Source organism: Hemibagrus wyckioides, linkage group LG15 (genome assembly GCF_019097595.1).
Source record: "Hemibagrus wyckioides isolate EC202008001 linkage group LG15, SWU_Hwy_1.0, whole genome shotgun sequence".
Taxonomy (NCBI): Eukaryota; Metazoa; Chordata; class Actinopteri; order Siluriformes; family Bagridae; genus Hemibagrus; species Hemibagrus wyckioides.
The window spans coordinates 5,005,496-5,031,254 of record NC_080724.1 but is presented as its reverse complement, the minus strand read 5'-3'; the positions used below and the strand labels follow the sequence as shown (position 1 = coordinate 5,031,254).

Here is a 25,759-nt window from a genome sequence, read left to right as displayed (position 1 = left end):
TCAAACTTCAACAAATCTTTGGACCAATGACTCGGCAACAATCAATAATTGTGCACTAATGACCTCCGGGATTTCATGACAGTGTTCTTGTGTTTTTTTTAAAAACAGGAAGTATAATCAGGGGGAAAAACAGTTGAAAATGTCCTCTAATTAGAGTTTAACTGGCAAGAGAAAAAAGACTGCTGATGAAATAACTTCATTTTTAATTGTCTGGTTTAGACTCAGGAAGCATCTTAATGGAGTTCACCTTATTCATCTCAATGCAGTGAAAAGTCACAACAACTGTGCAAATGGTTCAAGTCGTCCTGCAAAGTCATACCGTCTCATTTCTCAATTAGCATATTGAGAACCTTTACATTCACAGCTTCTTTTCTTTCTCATTCAGCCTCCTATTTTGCACTCATGAATGCTTTCTTATTAGTACCAGGGTCACTGAAGGTCATGGCGTGCCGCTCTATTTGTAATGCAGAAGAAAAGAAGACTGTATCAGTGATGCCTGCTTGCATTATTAACAAGAAGGATCATACACACGGGCCAAACTTATCTCTCATTAATAATGTACCAATGATTCAATACTTTCAGCCATAGCAGCTGCTGTCAGGATTTATGTAAATACTTTATCACTGACTGTAACAAATTATATGGTTATAGAAAAAGCATTTAAAAAAAGATTATCAGAACAAAAACAAATGGAGGAATGTCTATGTAGATGTGACCTGACTTACAAAATGTAGCGTTATTACACATTAGTAAGCCATTCATCCTGATCAGGGTTGCAATGGATCGGGGATCCTATCTAGAATGCACACACCATGGACTGTGTTGCAACATGAGTACACATATACATTCACACACTCACTCACACCTAAGGGCAACCCCGAAGGAATCCCACACTAACGTGAAAGTAACCCAATCCTGGAGCTGTAAGGAGCCAATGCTACCTGCTGTATTTAATTCTATTTCATTTATTTGTATAGCGCCTTTTACAATGGACATTGTCAATGGACAATTATTAAACTATTTTATCCCTAATGAACAAGCCTGTTGTGACGGTGGCATGGAAAAACTCCCTGTGATGATATGAAGAAGAAACCTTGAGAGGAACCAGGCTCAGAGGGGAACCTCATCCTCATTTGGGTGACACTGAACACTAAATAATGTAACTGTAACTAATTAATGTCCTTTCTACAACAGCAATCAAGAGCCTATTAGGTCACTGTATGACCACGGAGCCCAAATTACCCAGATGGGTCTTTCATTCGATCTTCAGTAAGCACCTTATCCTTGGTCAGGGCTGGATCATAAACAAGTTGGCAATACATCCTGGATGCACACCTTGACATCCCGATGCAATTTATAATTTGAAATATATTTTAAATATAACATAATATATATTTAATATAATTATAATTTAAATAGACTTAAGAGTCCAGAGAAAATCCACAAGGACATGGTCAGAACATAGACAAACAGTGACCAGGACATCATCATTGAACCTGGGACCCTTGAGATGCAGTTTCGCATTACCCATTAGCCCCGCCCTAAAATGTGCCGTTTATCACTAAGGTACAACGTGACGTACGCTGAAATGATGTCAGGCGACAGAATTCAGCGAATCCGATTGGTCAATCCGCTGGCCAAGTCAACCCGCCTACTTTCATTCACTTCCGTCTCTGTGTCAACTGCGTTAGCGTCCCAGCACTGAGGTTCAATGTGAACCAGGCGCTGGACTACATCACATTCAAATCAGCACAGGTAGGCAGTGATCTATCTGCCTTCACACTATAGCTTTGTTATGATATTAGTGACTCGGATTAAAAAACATGTCGGTCCATGAGGAACCCTCTGTTGATGTTCGCCCTGTAAATTAGCTTAAGCTATCCTGATTGAAGTGAACGCTGTCTTGTTAGCATTTTAGCAATTTAGCATCTGATGATGCGAGCATCTGCTCCTGTGTAGAAGGAGCCACAAGGAGAGGAGTTTGTTTACTGTAATTACAACATGGAAGTTCACATATGTAGCATTATTAGCTACAGGTTATGCTTTGAAGTGGAGTGATGCGAACTTGCATTAGCACGGCTAGCGAGCTAACGAGCTAAAAGCTGGTGCTGCTGCTTGTTTATAACTATAGCTGTGTGTTGATATGGACTCACTCCCCTTTTATGGACAAACTCTCTGATACATATATATATATATATATATATATATATATATATATATATATATATATATATATATATATATATATAAATTGGTTCTTAATCTGGCTCATTAAATATTATTTCACATCTGTAATTTATTTCATCTGTATAGAGTGACATGATAACATTCTTGCTTGGATTTGACATGACAGCCATCAGCCTGAACATAGCTTAAAATGTTTTTGTTCTTTTGAAGACAGAATTCCCTTCATCTGTATTTATTTCTTTTTTTTTTAAAAAATAATAATAATAAGTTAAACATTTTCTGAACTGTTTAAACCATTAAACTTATTTTTCAAATGCGTACTATGATGTATTCTAGCTGTTTATTTCACATGTTTTGACTTAAGTTGTGTAGTAGTTTGCTGGTTGTCATGATGTGTGACGTCACCATAGTTAGATTTTATTTTTTAAAAGATGTTTTCATTTAACGTCTGAAATTAAAAAAAAGTTAAAAGAAGGCAAGCTGTACCTTTTGTGCTATAAAACTGATGGTCTTGAAGGAAATTTGCTTATGATGTAACTGATCATCTTATTGACCATATCAGCTTATCACCCAGCCCTGGCTTATTGCAGGGTGGAGCTCCATTTGCTGCACCTGATTGTGTAAATACTGTACTAATAAATAGCAAACGCATTCTTTGTAGTATTACGATCTTCTTAAACTTCAGGTTTCGGAATAATGAAATTTGTTTTTCAGTGAACTCGTATTCTATTGTGCTCTAGAGTACTTGTGGAGGTTCGAAATTTGTCACTTTGTCCAGGGCATGGTCACTCTGGGTGTGGAGCATATCCCAGGAACACTGGGCATGAGGCAGGAATACATCCGGAATATGACACAAATCCATAACAGAGGACTATACACACACACGCATCCTTTCACAACTAGGGATTTAGAGTTGCCAGTTCATCATATTTTTAGGGAGGTGGGTGAAAACATGGAGAACCTGGTGGAAATTCACACAGACACATGGAGAACACTGCAGAACTCCACACAGACATTAACCCTAGCTCAGGATCAAACTGGAGACCCTGGAGCTGTGAGGTGACAAAACTACCTGCTGCACTGCCATGCAAATCACTGGGGTCCTGCAATGAATTGTTTCTCAAGTTTCCAGTTTGCCCTCCTGTTGCTGATGAGTGTGCGAGTGAGCGTGTGCGCGAGTGAGTGCGAGTGCGCAAGTGTGTGTGGGCAGGTATATGGGTCGGCAGGTATGTCAGAGTGAAGGTGTGTCCACTTGTCTGTACATCAGTGTCTTGTGCCTGAACTTGCTGATCCATGCTATGCTTTGTTGTGTGTGTGTGTAAAAGTTGACGTGTGATTTAAAGGTGTGGGAGCTTTGTGTAAGTGTTTCAGATTTTCAGTCCTGACCTTTGTGCTTAACCAAACCTGTTTGCATGTGCTCAGTTAATCACACATGACCATCTGTCATGAAATTGAAAGAGTGTGTGTGTGGGGATTCCTGTAAAACAAGACAACTCCTCGGCATACATGAATGACACTCCTTTGCATACACTAATACACTACTCTTGACAATACTGGCTAATGCTTTTATTCAGAAGGTACATGCTTAGAAGTCTTTCTAATTGTCTCACCAGGAAAGTTACTAGAAATGTTATTGTGACCTTATACAGCTGTTATTGACCCTAGTAAGATTTTACTATTGCAATACAGCTGTGTTTTACCTAGCTTAATTTTCTAATTTGTTGCATGTTGTCGCGTAAGGACAATAATGAAGTGAATCAGCAGAGGCCAGTACTTCTGCTAATCACACACTTTTCATTGGACAGTGTCCCATGCAGTTCAAGCTCACATGTTGTACCTGCTCCCTCAGTGCTCCTGCATTTGCTCTTGCACTTAGCTTAAATGAGCAGAAGCTTCCATACATTTCCTTGTAGTTGTAATGATATAAATTTACTTTTACAAATGCCAGTCTTGCTGGATGTCGGACTTTGTGCCTGATCTATTTGAACAAAAAATAAGCAGCTTCTCCTGTTGGTTACTAACTAATCAGAGGTTTAGCCTTCTTGCATTTTCAGACCATTAACTTTTAGCATTCAGGGTAGCATTCAGTCTCTGCTGTGTTCATGCTGATCGGCGACAGGAGGCGACAGGATCGGCGACAGGAGGTTTCACACTGCGTGACTTCACAATAGGAAGAATCGCCGACAACTCTGTCTGGTCCGCAAACTGCATTTCACAACCTAACGTACGTGAGAAATAATAAAGAAATAATTCTCTCGAGACTAGAAATGGTACACTGCAAAAAGTTCACGAGCCAAATGGTCAGTGCAGGGAACAAGGATTGTTCAATTGTACAATTGAACAAATGAATAATTTTGCAATGTGCTGCTGCTGATGTGGCTGGTCAAGCAAATGTTTCTGCTTTATTTCTGTTTGATGCTATTGTAAAGCTTCTGATATAACTAAATTTAAGGCCTTTTTTTTTTTTCCTGATAAAAACCTATAAACTCTATTATAAGCCGTGCTAGTTGATACTGTGGTCTATAACTCCTCCCCGAACTGCCCGCTGCCCTGTATCTCATGCTTTCATTGGCTGTAGGTCATTGCCGAGGTATTTTTCAGTCAGAACTCCATTCACACTGCACGACTTGGAGTCACTGACAGGTCTAGGTATTTAGCATGCCAAATATTTCACGGTCGCTGGCAACACATCACTCAGATCGCGTCTTTAGTAATTCACACTGCGTGATTGACTGCTAAGACAGTTCCTCACGGATTTTGTGATTACTGAGATTAACATGAAATTCCATGATATTCCAAGGAGTTTGCTATTTCTCAAAATGACAGATTTGCAGATTTGGGTCATGTGACATCATCACAACACACATTCAGCCAAAGCTTGCTTCACATCACGTCTAACATTAACACAGCGATCATGGAACAAAAATGGAACAACACCTGTGTCTTCACTGGTGGTAGTTTAACAGAAGACTGTCAATATTTTTCCAAAAAAAGCACAAAAACAAGTTGCATCACAAAGTTTGGGGGAAAAGCACTTCAAAATCGAGTGTTTCTGGCTGCAACTTTTACAAAAAAATAATAAAGAAACGATAAAGAAGGAGATGATCATCTGTTTGAGTGGGTAGAGTTGGATACATAACCAAGCATCTCTCTTCATCTGCATTTACACTTTCCTCCTGCTTCTGGTCATGAGCATGCATGCGTGATGTACAGATGTACTCTAGGGCTAAATATTAAAACCCAGAACTCCTCCACAGATCTTTCACTCTGCAGCTCTTCTGTAGCAGCACACACTCTACACAAAACAGTGTGATGTCTCTGGAAAAATGAGCAAGTGTAAGGATTTGAGCAAGTTTGATGAAGGGCCAAATTGTGATGGCTAGACCACCGGATCAGAGCATCTCCAAATGTGGGGTGTTCCCGGTCTGCAGTGGTCAATATCTATCAAAAGTGGTCCAAAAAAGGAACAGTGGTGAACCGGTGACAGGGTCATGGCCGGCCAAGGCTCATTGATATACGTGGGGAGCGAAGGCTGGCCCGTGTGATCCGATCCAACAGACGAGCTACTGTTGCTCAAATTGCTGAAGAAGTTAATGCTGGTTCTGATAGAAAGGTGTCAGAATACACAGTGCATGATGGGTCAGGGTTATTTGGCAGCAAAAGGGGGACCAACACAGTATTAGGCAGGTGGTCATAATGTTATACCTGGTTGTTGTATATGTATATAATTTTCTATCTATCTATCTATCTATCTATCTATCTATCTATCTATCTATATTGCCAAAAGTATTCGCTCACCCATCCAAATAATCAGAATCAGGTGTTCCAATCACTTCCATGGCCACAGGTGTATAAAATCAAGCACCTAGGCATGCAGACTGTTTTTACAAACATTTGTGAAAGAATGGGTCGCTCTCAGGAGCTCAGTGAATTCCAGCGTGGAACTGTGATAGGATGCCACCTGTGCAACAAATCCAGTCGTGAAATTTCCTCGCTCCTAAATATTCCACAGTCAACTGTCAGCTGTATTATAAGAACGTGGAAGTGTTTGGGAACGACAGCAACTCAGCCACGAAGTGGTAGGCCACGTAAACTGACGGAGCGGGGTCAGCGGATGCTGAGGCGCATAGTGCGAAGAGGTCGCCAACTTTCTGCAGAGTCATTCGCTACAGACCTCCAAACTTCATGTGGCCTTCAGATTAACTCAAGAACAGTGCGCAGAGAGCTTCATGGAATGGGTTTCCATGGCCGAGCAGCTGCATCCAAGCCATACATCACCAAGTGCAATGCAGAGCATCGGATGCAGTGGTGTAAAGCACGCCGCCACTGGACTCTAGAGCAGTGGAGACGCGTTCTCTGGAGTGACAAATCACGCTTCTCCATCTGGCAATCTGATGGACGAGTCTCAGTTTGCCGGTTGCCAGGAGAACAGTACTTGTCTGACTGCATTGTGCCAAGTGTAAAGTTTGGTGGAGGGGGGATTATGGTGTGGGGTTGTTTTTCAGGAGCTGGGCTTGGCCCCTTAGTTCCAGTGAAAGGAACTCTGAATGCTTCAGCATACCAAGACATTTTGGACAATTCCATGCTCCCAACTTTGTGGGAACAGTTTGGAGCTGGCCCCTTCCTCTTCCAACATGACTGTGCACCAGTGACCAAAGCAAGGTCCATAAAGACATGGATGACAGAGTCTGGTGTGGATGAACTTGACTGGCCTGCACAGAGTCCTGACCTCAACCCGATAGAACACCTTTGGGATGAATTAGAGCGGAGACTGAGAGCCAGGCCTTCTCGTCCAACATCAGTGTGTGACCTCACAAATGCGCTTCTGGAAGAATGGTCAAAAATTCCCATAAACACACTCCTAAACCTTGTGGACAGCCTTCCCAGAAGAGTTGAAGCTGTTATAGCTGCAAAGGGTGAACCGATGTCATATTGAACCCTATGGATTAGGAATGGGATGTCACTTAAGTTCATATGCGAGTCAAGGCAGGTGAGCGAATACTTTTGGCAATATAGTGTATCTATCTATCTATCTGTCTAACAGTGTGATGTGAACTTCATGATGCTTGGCCATGAGCTTGGGTTTTGTGCGTGTTTGCTTGTGCAAACTTAACACCCAGTAGAAGCTGCTCATCCCTCCATGTTCACATGACTTTTGTGTTTCGATCTAACAGACAATACAGCACCTGCGCACTGCTGAGGCATGGTTTATTTAGCCAGGTGTCATTCGACAGGGCATTTGGACTTGGTTTCCGCTGGAGCTTTACTCCTCCACGCAGAGCTCTGCACTCTGAATATAAAAATAAACTGCATGGCAGAGATGTGGGGTTTGTGGGTATATACTATTAAAGCATACGCTATATTTGAGACTATATTTTATTAAATCAGCCAACGTGTTAAAACTGGAGTGTTTGACTTTCAGGAGGATCGTTTTGTTATAGAGGTTTAATCCCACATTTATGCAGAAAATGCATCAACAAAAACGTTCTCTAGTATGTTGCGAAGAAGCCAAGCTGAGTCTCTGCTGTTACTCGTATAATTGTTGTTGTTGTTGTTGTTTCGGCTGCTCCCGGTTTGGGGATGCCACAGCGGATCATTTGGTTCGCACATTTCAATTTAGGTTTTACGCTGGATGCCCTTCCTGACCCAACCCTCCCATTTTATTCGGGCTTGGGACCCACACTGAGTTAACTCTTCAGTGGCTGGGTTAGCACACTGCCCAGGAATCGAATCCCGGTCACAGCAATGAGAGCGCGGGATCCTGCGTTACTCCGTTACTCATATAACTGTGCTGTTTGGAATTTATCCACCTCCACTACGACACCGGATTTCTTACTGTCTTCTTTTCAAGCGCTAAGACTTAAATCTTATGATTATCTCCCTTAATCTAATGTTAAACACGACTGTAACTAGCACCATAGCTAGCCAACCAACAAATCCTCACCACTACAGATATTTCACTATGATATTTCATGTGTTCCCTTTAACATCTCACAGTGTATTATTGATTGAAAGTTCAAAGTTAATAATGTATCAGGATTCAGAAGAGGTCAAGCGTTCAGTACTGCTCTCCATCTCACTGTAGTCATGTTACTGCTCTGTTGTCTTTTTGGGGAGGGTTAACATTTTTTAAAGGGAAACTGTAGCCATGATCCATGAAACAGACAATACATTGTGTGTGTGTGTGAGTTCTTGTAGAGAATTGCATGGCAGTGGGTAAGCGTGATCTTTGCCTTTTTAAATCCGATGATTAGTTGGGCAGTCACGAAGGCATGATGAAATCCGAAATCAGCTAGCTCAGCAGAGATATGGGGTTTAAAACATTGGCATACATCAACCTGTTTTGTTTTTTTTTTTTTGATAGAGGAAGTTTGCATGTGCTGATAATTGTGTATACACTATACACTCCACTTTAATAGGAACACATTTAATACAGTTATCTAATCAGCCAATCATGTCACAGGATAATGCATTGTGAGTTTCTGCTAATAAATCATCAAACATCTGAATGAAGAAAATTTTCTAGTTTGATTATTTCAGATACTGCTGCTCTAGGAATTTCACACACAACAGGCTCCGCCTCCAGCTGAAGGTTTGGTGTGTTGCGCATGCCTTTCTGCTTACCGTGGTTATAAAGAGTGATTATATGAGTTAGTGTATCCCTCCCAGCAGCTCAAACCAGTTTAGTTTTTTACCTATGATCTTTTTCATCACCGTGGTGTTTCAGCCCGACCTCCCTCCACACAAATGATGTTTATTTGTTTTTTGCACCATTCTCTGTAACTCTAAAGACCATTGTGTGTGGAGATCACAGGAGATCAGCGGTTCTGTTCAGGTCAGTTTCTGAAATACTCAAACCATACCACCAAAGACCAGCAGCCATGCCACAGTTATGCGAGTTCACACTGCGTGATTTTCAAAGTTGTCGAATCATGGTTGCTTTCATATTGCATGACTATCTAGGGTAGCATTCAGTCACTGCTGTGTTCACACTGCATGATGGATCGGTGACAGGAGGTTTCACACTGCATGACTTCACAGTAGGAAGAATCACCCACAACTCTGTATGGTCCACAAACTGCGTTTCACAACTGAAAGTACGCGAGAAATAATAAGGAAGTAATGCAAGATCACACGTGAGAGTTCTCACGCAAGACTGGAAATGGTACCATGCAAAAGGTTCGCAAGCCAGATGCTCGGTGCGGGAAACAAGCATTGTGCGTTCTGTATAATTGAACAAATGAATAATTTTGCAATTTGCTGCTGCTGAAGTGGCTGGTCAAGCAAATGTTTCTGCTTTATTTCTGTTTGATGTAATTGTAAAGTTTATTTATTCTGATATAACTATATTTAAGACTTTTTTTTCCTGATAAAAACCTATGAACTCAATTAAACTATAATATTGTGCTCCAACTGAAGCCGTGCTTGCTGATATTGTGGTCTATAACTCCTCCCCGAACTGCCCGCTGCCCTGTATCTCGCTCTCTCATTGGCTGTAGGTCATTGCCTAGGTATTTTTCAGTCAGAACTCCTTTCACACTGCACGACTCAAAGACAGGTCCAGATATTTAGCATGCTAAATATTTCACGAGCTTCGAGGGGTCATCGGCGACTCGGTTAGATCGAGACACTTCGCGATTGTCCCTCGTGTGCACAAGCTCTGATTTGCCTTGATTTTGGGCATTTGTCTGCGACTGAAAATCAGGGCTAAATCAGTGCAGTGTGAACTCGGTGTAACACTTTTCTTCATTCTGACCTGTATCCCCACTCTTTACCTGTAGCTGTACGATTTTATGCCTTGTGCTACTTCAACATGATTGGCTGCAGTGAACGATGAGCGAAAGATGAGTATTTAGTTCTATTTTCTGTTTTTTTTTTTTTTTTGAAGGTGACATGCCATGTATTGATGAGGGCAGTACCATAATTCTGTGCTTTTACATTCTAGCAGAGGGATGTATTGTTTGTATATTGTTTGTACAGTAACCTATGTCTTGTGGTGTTTGTTACTGGTGCAAACCAAAACCATTTGGATTTTCGGCTCACTCTGTACTGCGAGGCATTCATGCAGGGACACTGTGTAGCATTACATCCTACAAGATAAATAGAAGTTTAAACAGAGATGTCTTCTTGTGCAACATAACCTGTTTGTGTTTTTTCATAAAATCATTCTATCTGCTGTCACACAGAGCCCCTGTCAGCGGCTTTTCAGCGTTTATAGTCCCACCGAACATGAGAGCTCACGTTAACCTACACCGTCGATCTGACATGCTCGAGTTCACAGCCATTCAGCTTAGAAATATTAATAAGGTTCAGAGTTCAAGCGAGCCTCACCCATGCTTTCCTGCTTATTAGGCAACCTGTGAAATTCACCAGTCCAAAAAATAGTCCATAGATATACTCAGAGGTTTCCATGCATGCAGAGTCATTTAATAAAGCAGAGGAAATGTTTTGTCTAAAATGAGATGGGGAATGAAATTTGCCCCCTTCTGTGGAGTGGTTGTCTTTGCAGAAGCCTTTTCTCTTAGTTTTGATTACAGCGATCAAGGCCTGCATACTAGTGACTGTGTTCTCTGCTCATGTTAGCTTATCAGTCCATCAGCTGCAGACACACAGGCTGGCATGTACTGGGTGGTGATCGAGTCCAAAGATCAGTCCTCTAGCATGCATGTTCCCAAATACCTGCCGTATGGCGGAGACTCACCATTTCCTAAAATTGATTGATGTGCATGCAGTTAAAATGATGCTTGGAAGCATCACTACACATGACAAATCGGTGCTCCAGCACTTCTTTTCTGTGTGAAATGATTGTAAGGGGTGTACAGAAGACACCATGGGATTATTGATCAAATTATTGATGTGCACTTGTGTTCCTGTTTATTTACCTGTTTATAGCTCGGACCTGGAGTCCGTTCAGACAGGAACGTCAGTCAAGCATCCATCGAGGGACCATGTTCTAGTGGCTCGCGCTGGCTGTCCGACAATACAATGAACAATGAGGACGAGTTCTATGACGCCGTCACAGGTGAGTACAGACCAGTCAGAAACTCATTTGTTCAGACTAACAACTAGGTGAGCGTTTGTATATAAAATTCACCTGGGTATATATTCACTTCTGTTCAGTTTTATTTGTGTAGTGCTTCTGTCACAAAGCCAATATACAGGAATTATAACCTACGAGATGAAGGAGAAACAGTGTGTGCGCTTTACCACGGTGTACACGTGCTCTTCTGTCTTCACTGCACCAATTTGCTCCATGTTTACATAAAGATAAAACTTTTCTCATCACCAAAAGTTGACGTCACTCATGTCACTGGAAGTCGCCAGCACATCAACGATCTCTGGTCACCTTGTGCTGCAAGTTGCTGTCTGTGTGTGAACATAGCATCATTCAATACCTGGCACATTTTCCAGTGCTGCGTTATTACATAACACTGTGAATGTAGTTTAGATATTAACTTCACATATTCAGGCAGTGAAACAGCATTTTAATTGCTGTTGCCTCATTAACATTTTATTAGGTATTAGTTATATGTCTATTAAATCATTTTTAGAAAAAAAAAGAAAAGCTAGAAAACATTCACCTAGAAAGCAAGGGCATTGCATCAACACATGTTTTATGCACTGGGATTAAGGACTAAAACATTACTCGTGTGAAATATTAGACAGGGAGGAGCTTCTAGTGAGTGTCGGTTATTATCGGAGCGTTCAAAACACCTTGCGCAAATGTCCTCTTGGCTCAACTTCTGTTTTTATTAGGTAGAAAAAGTCTGCAAAAAGTGAACAATATGGGACTCCTATCCAAACTACCTAAAGCTGTATAAATATTTCAATTTTTTTGGTATTTTCCATCTTACTCCTCATCCCTGCCTTGCCTCACAGTTTGAATACCTCCTATATACAGATACAGTGTCATGAACGTTGTTTATTTATTTTTCTAAGACCTGGAATTGTGAGGAGGTTGAGCAGGTGGTGAGTAGTTTAATAAGTAGTTATGTAAGTAATTCTAATTCCTGACATTTTCCTGGAAAGTTGTGAGTCTTTGCCAGCATGTGTAATATGTGCCTAGGTGCATTCATGAGCAATTCAGTACAGAGTGTTCTCGATGTTTCTTGTGGTGCTTTTACGCCGGCCGGTGTGGCATGACAGAATGACGCACAGGTGGAGCTAAGAATAGAGCAGGTCAGTGATTGGTCAAAGGCATTTGAACAGACTTTCTGATTAATATCTCTGGCTGAAGACAGCAGGAGTCTGGCATAGTGACAGCCAAAGTCAGTTTATTTGTATAGGTGGTGGTGGCAAGGAAAAACTCCCTGTGATAATATGAGGAAGAAACCTTGAGAGGAACCAGACTCAGAAGGGAACCTCATCCTCATTTGGGTGACACTGGACAGTTTATAATGTACATGTAAATAATGTCCTTTCTACAACAGCAACCAAGAGCTCTTGAGGAACTAATAGGTCAGTGTAGTTTCTGAGGTTTTGATAGACTTGGCACTAATTCCTTGCTGTCGCAAGCTGAGTGATGCGACGGCAGTTCAGAGATGTCTCCAAGTGGTTCTCTCCTCAGCAGTCCTCTGGGTCACAGGCTGTCCATGCAGATCTATCCCCAGCATCAGTGAGCACCACCAAGTGACGGAACTCCAACCAGGGGTAGAGCGTCTAGATGGATCAAACGGGTCCGGGAAGAAGTGGTCACTCTGGGAACTCGAGAGTGGGATGTATAGCTTGACAGAGAAAGACAGTCTTGAATTGTTCTTTTTTCTGAACTCCAGTTTAATGGTAGCAGTTACCAGTAGAAGCTGCTCATCCCTAACATTAAATGTTTCAGATTAGTTTTTAATTATTTGCCCACAGTAATGTTGCTTCCCAGTGATCCAATTAAAATCCACTGTCTTCTATTTAGAGCACATTTTAAATGGCTTTTGTTTGTGTTATAATGTAACAGAGATGAATGCCTTACCTAGAGCACTCACACAGCGTTGAAAGACATTTGAGATTCATCCACAGATGCAGTGCTAAAGGTCAAAGTATTTTCATGCTTGTTTGGGTGTGTGTGCTTCCATTAATTGTATTTTGAGCTTCACTTGAGAGACTGAGAGACAGAGAGAGATGGAGGATATTAACATCAAATGAGACATGCCTTGTTTCAGTGCAAACTTGTTTATTTGGATTTTGAATCGAATTCACATCCAGAAGAAACGCTACTTCCCTGAGTGAAAATGTTCTAGCTGACAACAGCAATTGCTTTTATGGTTTCTAAACATTTTTTTGTTGTTAAATCGATAGCTGTTCTATTAATTCTTATTCTGAGGATATTCCTGGAAATTGTGAGTTAGAATGCAAGCTGGACCTAGCATACATCCACTTTGTAGCTGCTTTTAAACAGCACTGCCCTCTCTTAACTCTCTTTAGCACTCCTTTTTCTATGTTGTGCCTTCTGAATGAGCTCCATCAGGCTGTTTGTTTGCGTTTAACAGGCCAGTGGAGGACAATAGCGAAGCACCTGGGTATCATCTTACCCTTCCTCTTTGCCCACGCTTTTAATAATGTAGCACCGTTGACCAGACTGGCTGACAGCTTCTGTCACTGCTGCGTACACTGGAAAAAAAATGGATAAATCAATAAAAGGGAGAATCAGAGCGTTAAAGCCATATAAAGTTTCTAAAGTCTTTGTTCTAGTCAGATTGTACTTGATAACAAAAGGTCGACACGACCTAGCAAATAATCCTCCATATCAAGTCACCCCTTTTGCTCCTTTACACGGAACCTTGGTGGTCATGGAAATCGCTTTAGACCGGAGTTTTTGAGGCTAGGTCTTGGTTGCTGAGCTACGTTAGTCACTAGCTAATGCCAATTAGGGCATTCATCCTTTGGTAATATGGGAGTGAGTGGGGTTGAATTTAAGAGTTCCTAATTTTCTAAAAGAACTCGTCATTATCAGGGGTCCCTCCTCTGGGAGCCTCTGAAGGGTGTGAGTGAGCTGTAGTGCTGCTGAGAGCCATTCAGCTGTAATTACTTGTGTTTTGGTTTTAGTCCAGACTCTCAGAAGCTGTGCTTTTAGACAGTGTGTGAGGCGAATGCTGGAAGTACCAATAACAGTCTCTCCAGGATTTCTCATGATGCAGAAGAAGGTTGAAATGTTTCAGAATTGTCGCAGGTTTTTCACAACACACATTCAGCCAAAGCCCTCTTCATTTCATGTGTGTTGAACATGAGTGCAGCAATCATAGGAAGTCATTAGACATGTTTCTTCACTGGGAGCTGTTATAGGGAGAATCTTGTGTTTGCAATTTTAATAGTTTTCACAAAAAAATCTTTACAAAAAACCTAGAAGGACTGCATTTTGTCAGTCTGTTTGCATTCTCTATGTCTGTACATGTTCTTTTTTGGGCTCGTGTGTGTATGAGTGAACGTAAGTGAATTTGCATGCATTCATTTGGTACAAGACATTATGCAACTTTTCCAGTATGTCTGGAAAGTTTCAGTCTGAATCATTATTTTTGTGCGACAGGCTTGGATTCAGACGAGTCGTGTGAGGGCACTTCAGAAGCCAGCTTTAAAGATGCAGTAGTGGATGCTGGTGTTGAGAAAAACAATGCCACTGTACAAGAGAATGGAATCAAGAAACGCAGGTAGAGTCAGATTCCTTGGCTGGATTCACCCCAGGGGTGTGAACCTGTCTATTCTAAAAATGTGCTAAAAATATGCAGCTATCTATGCTACTTGACAGTGACAGTAACTGTACAAGGTAACACTTTTTTTTGCCCAAAGTGGCAGATTGTGGGTGCTAACATGGGTGTGAATTTACCCCTCAGGACAACCCTTCCTGCCAAGATGTTCTCCAGAAATAACTTCAGCGTATGGAGCATCCTGAAGAAATGTATAGGACTGGTGAGGCCATCAGACACAATAACTAGTGACTTGAATGGATTCCTCCTAGTTGTTGTGGTTATGAACAAGTGAGTTGTGTTGTTGTTGCAGGAGCTGTCTAAGATCACCATGCCCATTGTGTTCAATGAGCCACTGAGCTTTCTGCAGAGAATCAGCGAGTACATGGAGCACACATACCTCATCTCCAAAGCCTGTGCCGAGTCTGACTCCATTGAGAGAATGCAGGTGGGTGCAAGCATACACAAAAACATACACATTGTAGAAGTCTGTAAAAGTTTTCAGTTTCTGCATAATTTAAATATATATTAACATTTTAAATAGAAAAATGTAGCTTTCCCTAAGGCTAAATTACACAGACAAATATACACTAACCAGGCATAACATTATGACCACCTGCCTAATATTACGTTAGACCCCCTTTTGCTGCCAAAACAGCCCTGACCCGTCATGCCCTGTGCATTCTGACACCTTTCTATCGAGCAACAGTAGCTGTTGGATCAGATCACATGGGCCAGCCTTTGCCCCCCACATACATCAATAAGCCTTGGCCACCCATGACCCTGTCACCGGTTCACCACTGTTCCTTCCTTGGACCACTTTTGATAGATACTGACCACTGCAGACCGGGAACACCCCACAAGAGCTGCAGTATTTGAGAGTCATCTAACCATCACAATTTGGCCCTTCATCAAACTCGCTCAGATCCTTACACTTGCTCATATTTCCTGCTTCTAACACATCAACTTTGAGGACAAAATGTTCACTCGCTGCCTAATATATCCCACCCACTAACAGGTGCCATGATGAGGAGATCATCAATGTTGTTCACTTCACCTGTATGTGGTCATAATGTTATGCCTGGTCTGTGTATATATAGTATGTATAAATAATATGATAATAAAGGTTCAATTTCTAGTTTCCCTTTTAATGGCCCCTGTCAGATTCTGTATTTTTTTTCTATCAATCAATCATTCTTCCCTTCATGCCCCCAGGCTGTAGCTGCCTTTGCTGTGTCCGCTGTGGCCTCTCAGTGGGACAGAACTGGAAAGCCCTTTAACCCTCTCTTAGGGGAAACCTATGAACTCATACGGTAAACAACAGAAATATCCACCAGCTCACTTTGAAGACTATACAAACAGAAACAAGGCATTGTAGTTAATGGGTGTAGGTTTACATACCACCTTATATAATTATGGTACAGAGGTGAAGCTGCAAAAAGGTTTTATTAAAGCAGTGTGAACACAAATATGTGCTTTCAGAAACAGAGTAAATATTCTTTGTAATTAGGATTGAAGGCTTGTGCTTCTAGTTTGTTCAGTTTGCTGCTTGTGAATACAACTACTTTTTTTTGTTTATGACGCCTGTAGAAATTATGTTGCTGGTTAAAAAAAAAAAAGTGTGTTGGTTAATTCATCAGTTCCGTTCACACTAATGACCGATTGGTCATCTGGTAACCTTAGTAATATACACTACACTGGACCTTCAAAGCCATAATATGAGTCTTGCTTTGGCTGTTATAATAACCTCCACTCTTCTGGGAAGACTTTCCACTAGATTTTGAGAGAATGGCCTTTGCTCATTCAGCCACAAGAGCATTTGTGATGTCTTGCACTGATGGCTTGTGAGGAGGCCTGGGGTGCAGCCAGCGTTTCCAGTTCATTCCAAAGGTGTTCACTGGAGTTGAGGTCAGGGATCTTTGCAGGCCACTTGAGTTATTACACTCAAACCTTGGTTTTATGGACCTCGCCTTGTGTACAGGGACGTTGTCATGCTGACAGTGACAAAGATGTAATGCCACAGCATACTAAGACATCCTATACAATTCTGTGCTTACCATTTTGTGACAACAGATAAGGAAAGACCTAAATATGGATGTGATGATCAAGTGTTTAAAAACTTTTGGCCATATAGTGTTTAACCCCAATAGAACCTTATAATACAATGGTCATGACTTTATTAATAGGAATTTGTTCTGCCAAGGTTGAAAGATCAGATTCAAGCAGAAAAGCGAAAAAACTCGAACACAAGGCTTCGGATGTGAAAGTGGCTCTGCTTTCTTCTCTGCTCTTCTTGGAGCCCACTTACATATAAATGGGTTCCTAAAATCGTATTAGCATGTCATCTGAAGATTACCGGATTTGATAGTTGCACTAAATACCTGTAGGCATGTTTAATTGGTGCAATATATCTTCCTTCCCTTTTCTTCATATACTGTTTGTTTCTGTTTCCCTCTCTGTGTCTTTTAGAGAGGATCAAGGCTACAGGCTGATCTCAGAACAGGTTAGTCATCACCCACCAATCAGTGCGTTCCATGCGGAGGGCCTAGCAGGCGACTTCCTGTTCCATGGCTCTATATACCCAAAGCTCAAGTTCTGGGGCAAGAGTGTGGAAGCAGAACCAAAAGGAACCATCACGTTAGAGCTCCTCAAGTGAGTCACATCCTGTAGGTGTGATTAGATTAATGTGTGTAGATAGTGGACTTAACCTTGATTTACTGTCTAACCAAGGCCTGTGTGTGTGTGTGATGCGTGTGTGTATCAGTCAGTCTATGAGTGTATATTTGTTTTCTTCACTGGGGCTTTTCCTGCATGAGGCAGAATACCAAGGTTTTTTTTTCAGACCAAAAGTGTTCTTGAGTTGCTGGGTAACTGGTTGATCACATGCTCTCTCTCTCTCTCTCTCTCTCTCTCTCTCTCTCTCTGTGTGTGTGTGTGTGTGTGTGCGGGTTCCTTGTAGGCACAATGAGGCATACACATGGTCAAACCCTTTCTGCTGTGTACACAATGTCATTGTGGGCAAACTGTGGATTGAACAATACGGCACTGTAGAAATACTGAATCACAGGTACACAACTCATTTATTTACGGCATTAAAAATGACAGTATTACGAAAACATAAGAAATTAATATGACTTGCTTCTACTGTTGCTAAAGGACAAATCTAAAATATAGCCTTGTCCAGTCACAGTCGAGAAGTATGTTATGCTTTTAATATATGCAGTAATTTTATTACAGTAATGATGTGGAATATTGATATTTACAGTATTGTGTGTGGAGAATAAAATTAAATAAGAACGCCATTATTGGGGGAAGGGTGTTGTCTATATTTGGAGACGAACATGTGGACAAATATCTGCTCTGGATTGATGAGACCAAAAGGTGGAGGTTCATAACTCTCAAGAATACTGCCAAAAATACAGTGGAGTGCATCATAACCCAGAACCCAGGGTCAGGCTGAGCTTGAGCTTTTTAGCTAAGAAGAATTGGCAAAATATCAGAATCTAGATGTAGCAGCTGTAACCTCAGCCAAAAGCAGTTTTACCAATTCATAGATATTGCCAAAGGTTTTGGGACACCCCTTCAAATCATTGAATTCAGTTGTTTTTCAGGGGTTGGGCTTGGCCCCTTAGTTCCAGTGAATCAACTTTTTGGACAATTTCACGCTCCCAACTTTGTAGGGACGGTTTGGGGATGACCCCTTCCTGTTACAACATGACTGCACACCAGTGCACAAAGCAAGGTCCATAAAAACATTGATCAGTGAGTTTGGTGTGGAGGAACTTGACTGGCCTGTACAGAGTCCTTACCTCAACCGATCTTTGGGATGAATTAGAGCGGAGACTGTGAGCCAGGCCTTCTCGTCCAGCATCAGTGCCTGACCTCACAAATGAGCTTCTAGAGGAATGGTCAAAAAATTCCCATAAACACACTCCTAAACATTGTGGAAAGCCTTTCCAGAAGAGTTGAAGCTGTTATAGCTGCGAAGGGCGGGACAATGCCATATTACATTCACGTGTATGTAAAGGCAGACGTCTCAGTTTTGGAATGGCTCGCAGTCTCCACTCTAATTCATCTCAAAGGTGTTCTCTCGGGTTGAGGTCGGGACTCTGTGCAGGCCAGTCCAGTTCTTTCACACCAAACTCGCTCATCCATGTCTTTTTGGACCTTGCTTTATGCACTGGTGTGCAGTCATGTTGGAACAGGAAGGGGTCATCCCCAAACTGTTCCCACAAAGTTGGGAGCATGAAATTGTTCAAAATGTCTTGGTATGCTGAAGCATTAAGAGTTCCTTTCACTGGAACTAAGGGGCCGAGCCCAACTCCTGAAAAACCACACCTGAATTCAATGATTTGGAAGGGTGTCCAAAAACTTTTGCCTATATAGTGTTGCTGCTTTTTCTGATGCTGTTTGATGTAAATGTGTGTAATCTTATGTTTGCTTTGGCTGGTTCAATTGACAGTACTGGAGATAAGTGTGTGCTGAACTTCAAACCCTGTGGGATGTTTGGCAAAGAGCTGCACAGAGTGGAGGGATACATCCAGGATAAAAGGTGAGACCCTCTGTCTTTTAAACACTTTAAATACTTTAAATCTGAATAAAATAATCTATCACCCCAAAGCTTTTGTTGTTGTATTCCTGTTATGCCTCAACAATTTGCCAGCATTAACATTTAATTAATTATTCATCAAAAATATTTTTATTATATTAATATTATCACCACACATACATTACAGCACAGTGGAATTCTTTTCTTCGCATTTCCTAGCTGAGGAAGTTGGGGTCAGAGCGCAGGGGCAGCTATGATACAGCCCCCCTGGAGCAGAGAGGGTTAAGGGCCTTGCTTAATTGCCAGCAGTGGCAGCTTGGGGCTTGAACCCTGATCCTCCGAGCAACAAACCAGAGCCTTAAACACTTGAGCCACCACTATATATATACAGTGTATCACTGTGTGTCACTTCTCATTGTGCACACACGAGAATGAGTCACTGAGATTGTACTCTTATCTTTGTGTGCGTGTGTGCGCGTGTGTGTGCATGCGTGTGTGTGCATGCGTGTGTGTGCATGCGTGTGTGTGTGTGTGTATGTTTTGTTGTAACCAATGGGGATGCATAGCTCTACAGTGACTAATTTGTAACTTTTTAAAGCCCATTTATTTATTGACCTAGCTTCTTTGTTTACTTACTAGACATATCTGTGACAATGTTATCTGACATGTCACTCAAGTGAGGAATTGAATTTGAATCATGCTCAAGTCATTTGTTCTTGGCTACTATCAATTCTTGCATTGGTTATTTCATTTCTTGATCAGAAATCCTGTGAATGACACTGTACCAGTGCACAAATATGACACATACACACACACACACACACACACACATAAAAGATGATCACCACGAGGATTCGTTGCTACTGTCTTCTGGACGTTCTTTTCTCATGTCTGTCCTCATGCTGCAGTAAGAAGAAGCTATGTGTGATCTATGGGAAATGGACAGAATGCATATGGAGCGTAGACGCACAGGCATACGAATCTCATCGCAGGAACGATAAAAAAGGAGCTTCAGACACCAAGAAACAGAAACCGGTAAGAAATCGGTAGAAGTGATCAGTACAGTGAGACTGTGCCTATTGTAGCCTCAGATTCTTGGTTCTTGACATGAGTGGAACCGGATTTCGTTTTCTGTTGTTGTTGACAATCTATCTTAAGGTTCAATGTGTTGTGCATTCTGATGTGTGTTTCTGCTCATCAGTGGTTCTTTTTAGATTTCTGTAATCTTCCTGTTTAACTGTGCCTCTTTCATCAGCTAGACGTTTCTGTCTGCAGAATAATCACTGACAGAATGGAAGCCCTATAGACTGAATACACAGATCAGCCATAACATTATGACCACTGACAGGTGACGTGAATAACACTGATTATCTCCTCATCATGGCACCTGTTAGTGGGTGGGATATATTAGGCAGCAAGTGAACATTTTGTCCTCAAGCGTAAGGATTTGAGCGAGTTTGACAAGGGCCAAGTTGTGATGGGTAGACCACTGGAACAGAGCCTCTCCAAAACTGCAGCTCTTGTGGGGTGTTCTCGCAGACTGCAGTGGTCAGTGTCTATTGAAAGTACCCTTTAAGTCCTGTAGTAATATTGTGTTGGTTCCCTTTTTGAACTCCATGGGCCCCACCTCGCAACTTACAGGACTTAAAGTGTAGAACTTGCAGGAATTAAAGGGTGTGCCAGATACCACAGCACACCTTCAGGGATCTAGTGGTGGAGTCCATGCCTCAATGGGCCAGGGCTGTCGGCAGCAAAAGGGGGACCAACACAATATTAGGCAGGTGGTCATAATGTTATGCTTGATTGGTGTATACATTAAATACACTAAACCAAACCCCATTAGCTACTGTATATGTTATCATGACATTCTTATGCCATTATTTACTATCATTTGCTATTTATTATTAAACATTTTTTCCGATTATTATTACTTGCTGTACTTCTTGAGTATACTGATCTTGATGATCTGCAAGTCAAACATTCACCTATTGCAGCTGTTTAATTATTGCAATCAAATAAAACAAACAGGGAAACTATGATTGGAAATTTTGTACACTACTTTTTAAGATCAGATTTGAATGTATGATAATTTGATGAGTGCCATACAATTCTTCATAACACACCCCCATGCCAAAGAACAAGTTCATCAAGTAATCATAATGAATGTTCATTATGACACTGAACTACACCCGCTTAAGATATGCTATAACCTGCTTGGCAACCTGTTTAATCACAAGCAATCAAAACATAATGTTGTCATAATGTTACTTAAAAAAATGCCAAATAGTAAATCACACTCCCTTCAAGGCAGCAGAGTGTGACTGGTTGTTAGTTTTATCTCTTTGGGCTTCATTATCCTGTTCTGTAATATAACTGTAATGTGAGTTGTGTGAGTGGCATACAGATGTTTGTGATGGATTATACAGCACTATAATCTAAAAGTGGTACATAAGTTAAGATCAATTCAAATTGTCTGAAATACATGCTGTTATTATTGATCTTGGGGAAAAAAGTAAGGTAACAGGATGTGTGTACAAACATGCAGGAAGAAGCAGATGTTGCAGAAAATGATGAAGCAGACGACATGCCGGAGATACAGGAGACTGTAGCTGTGATCCCTGGAAGCACTCTACTCTGGAGAGTGTGTCCTAGGCCATCTCACTCAGCAGAGGTACACACAAATCACATAGAACATTTGAGTCTATTACTCATCCTAAATCATCACACTGATCGTCCCCATGCCTCCTCGTATCTCTCGGCAGATGTATAACTTTACTAACTTTGCTATCACACTGAATGAATTGGAGTCTGGAATGGAGGGCATTTTACCCCAGACAGACTGCCGGCTACGACCCGATATACGAGCCATGGAGAATGGAGACATGGGTAATGAAGTTTTTTGTTTTTTTAAAAAAAAATAAATTTCTTGAGTTGATGAACAGTATTCTTCAAAAAATTCGTCAAAAATGATGTGTGTGTGTGTGTATAGATGAAGCCAGCAGGGAGAAGGAGCGACTGGAGGAGAAGCAGAGAGCAGCTCGTAAAGATAGGGCAAAGGATAATGAGGAATGGTGTACTAGGTAAGCACAAAGAGTTTCTACTGTATAGCTCTGTATTTAATGTATAACTTTTTTAAGGTGCTTTTCTCCAAAACATCTGGGGATAAATACTTTATCACGGTGTTTGTCATTCATGATAAAAAATAATTGCTAGATAGGCCTATTTGGTAGCATTCCTTTTCAATTTAATATTTGATCATGAACAACTTGGTATGTGGGACTAATCTTAATAATAAAGTATCAGCTCTTGTACTTAAGTAACACACACACACACACACACTCAGTGCTGCAGGTCATTATAAAAAGCATCAAATCAATTTTGCAGAAATGAAGGCCTTAATTTGGGGTAAAATATCTGAATGACAATGTTTATTGAAAAATATACAGCAGATCCTTTAGCTATTTGGTTTGTTCCCTTGTGGGAGCTGCTGCTTCATTGTGTGGGTTTCAAAATAATGGATCCTGATAGATTCCCTTTCGAAAGCTAGCATCAGTAACCCATCAGAAGCCCTGAGGAACCCTATTTCACCTATGGAGGTTATATGACATCTGTGCATGATCAGATGGAAATTGGTAGTGTTGGTGTTTTGTCCACAGGGAGGAATTATAGATATTTTTTGCCACGTACACTGTTATATACAGTATACAATTTGTGGGGAACTGAAAAGCTGGCCTACTCCACCTCGCAGATGAATAACTGAATTAAGAATAAGTATAAATAAAAGTGAGAACATGAAAATAAACGTATTTGATTATGTGTGGCTGTCAGTCTATATGTGTGGCCCTGTGACCTGTCTACAGTGTACCCCTGCCTTTTGCCTAGTGTGTGCTGGGACAAGCTCCAGCAGATCCTTGTGACCATAATTATGAATAAAGCAGGTTTAGAAAATGGATGGATGGATGTATTTGATGTTTACTTGATGTTGCCTGTAGTAACAGTACAGAATGTACAAACAGTACAGACAGGCATCTCTGAACGGACAGATGAATCAGATACAACGTGTTCTTATCTCCTGTTTTAAAAATGAACTTTCATTTCTACTTTCTTCTCTTGCAGGTGGTTTCAACTGGGAACAAACCTACACACAGGATCACAGGACTGGCTCTACACTGGAGGTTACTTTGATAGGAACTACACAGACTGCCCTGATATTTACTAATGAGAGACCAGCACTCACTTCCTTTCCTTCCTTTGCCACCACCACCACAGCATTCAGCATCACGTCATATCTCACATGTTCTGCTGATGCAGCAGCATTAGTAGGTTTTCCTTCATTCAACCAAATATATTCATCACACACTGCTTACTGTATTTACCGAAACGTAACTTGTCTGGTCTGTATTGAAATCAGGGATTTGAGCACTCATTCGAGTTAAGCCTTTCTGATGGGTGAAAGTGGACGACGTGATTACACAACTCGGACTTTTTTTTTTCCTCTTTCTTTCTTTCTTTTTTTTTCGGTGAGGGTTTTTGCTGTGAGAGCACTGATGTGTTTCCTATAGAACATAAGGAACATGCTGAAGAAAAGAAGAGGGACTGGTGATCAGAGAATTGCCTTATTCTCTGCCTTAGAACTCTTAATACTCCCGTTACATCCGTGTGCCGTGCTTCATTCCAGTTTATTGCTCCATCACCAAACCTACAGCTCGAGCTCCATATTCATCACATTCTGTCACATGGATCTGATTTTTCTAATCAAACTCAAATGTGCGTGAAACAAAATAGTGGACAAACGTTTTTGACATTTGAGAGCACTGATATGCTACATACTTACCTGACCAACTGACCACTGTTAAATAGTCAAAAGTGAACCAAATCACCATGATAAAAAAAAAAATGGGGAAAAAAACTAATATAATAATAATAATAATGAACTGCTCTGGGTGTGAGTGTGTGTGCCTATATAGAATATTTCAGTTTATGTAAAGGCCAACATTCCTCATGTGGATGTACATTGTAATGTGATGGTTTTTAATTCTCATGGCGGGGAAAAAGATTTTTCTAGAGCAGAAATATTCACATTAAAGTTCACATTTTAAAAAAATGCACCTATAAAATGTATTGTTAATGATTACTGAGAGATCGTTCTCGAAGTATCATGTGACGTGTGACCATTTGTGTTGTGATGACAAGATTAGAATTGCAAGAGGGAAAAAAAAAAGATAATAATCATGCACTCGGCATCATGCCTTAATAGCATCAACGTTGTGTTTTTGTTAGTATGGTAGCAATTCCTTGTGATTTGGTTTTCACCCCTGTTCTCAAGACTTTTGCGTCTTGTTCTTTCCATCAGTTTAGAGCACATCTCATTTCAGTTTCATGCCTCATCACTATTCCTAGACTTGAGGGAAGTCACACACCTCTTGTAAGAGCAGTCTATGCAACTCATCAAATGTTCGAAATCCCTGTATATTTTCTTGTATTGGGTCTGAAGCTAAATAAATAGTCCATAGTTTAGTCTTACTGCAGACAAGTGTCTATAGACAGTGTAAGGGATTGTAAAAATAAGCCCCCCCCCCCCCCCCGCGCCCACAATATAATCTTATTTTCTTTTCCTTTAATCGCTGAATCTCTAGTTATGATCTGTGATCTGTGGAGTTGTCACCTTGACGTTTTCTCAGCACAGTGATGCTAGAATTTCATGCGTTTTGATTTTAAATACCAAACTTTATTTTTCTCCTTCAGTGCCTGAGTTTGAATCACTGATACTTGATGTTTTGGTTGATGTTTTTTTTTATTATTGTTTCTTAATCAGTGTCATGGGTGTTTTAAGATTTCTTCACAAGTATCCTCGCTTTTTTGTTCTGTCTTCCGTGTGCTTAAGCAAATCTCACGTTCTTTTTCCTCTGTGATTAACAGTTTCAAATACTCAAGTCAGTGAGAATTGTTGTCAGATTTTCACACGCTGTATGATGTACACATGCACAGTGCATTACACTACTTGATTGCCTCCATTAAATAAGTTGCTCCTCCATCGAGTGTACATTTGATTATATGAAATCTAGCAATATAAAACTTATACAGAGTTTCTTGGGCTTTGTGTGGATTCATTTTGTTAGTCCAGTGTTTTGCTAGTAGGCTTCACTGTACGTCATATTTCTGTGTACAAAGGTCATTTTATCCCAGATGTTGCACATCCATAATAATCGCAAACAGCCTATTACTTTGTGCAATGATTTATTTTTATAGTATTTAAATACTTTCTTGGTGAGAAATTATTAAAACTCTTTATTTTACATCGGGATTAATTTTCAAATTTTAATTTCCATTAAAAATGCAAAGGCTGCCACTCCGG

General features: G+C 40.9%; 1 protein-coding gene across 1 annotated transcript; it reads left to right on the top strand.

Annotated features, from left to right (window-relative positions):
* Positions 1–1,646: 1,646 nt before the first annotated feature.
* On the top strand, positions 1,647–25,499 carry osbpl2b (oxysterol binding protein-like 2b). Its single transcript, XM_058409820.1, has 14 exons — positions 1,647–1,755; positions 11,080–11,209; positions 14,699–14,819; positions 15,003–15,078; positions 15,169–15,303; positions 16,071–16,168; positions 17,325–17,507; positions 17,815–17,922; positions 19,318–19,407; positions 20,313–20,439; positions 21,950–22,075; positions 22,167–22,290; positions 22,394–22,484; positions 23,521–25,499. The coding sequence occupies exons 2-14, from the start codon at positions 11,173–11,175 to the stop codon at positions 23,621–23,623; spliced, it is 1,419 nt and encodes a 472-aa protein (XP_058265803.1). The 5' UTR covers positions 1,647–1,755; positions 11,080–11,172; the 3' UTR covers positions 23,624–25,499.
* The last annotated feature ends 260 nt before the right edge of the window (positions 25,500–25,759 follow it).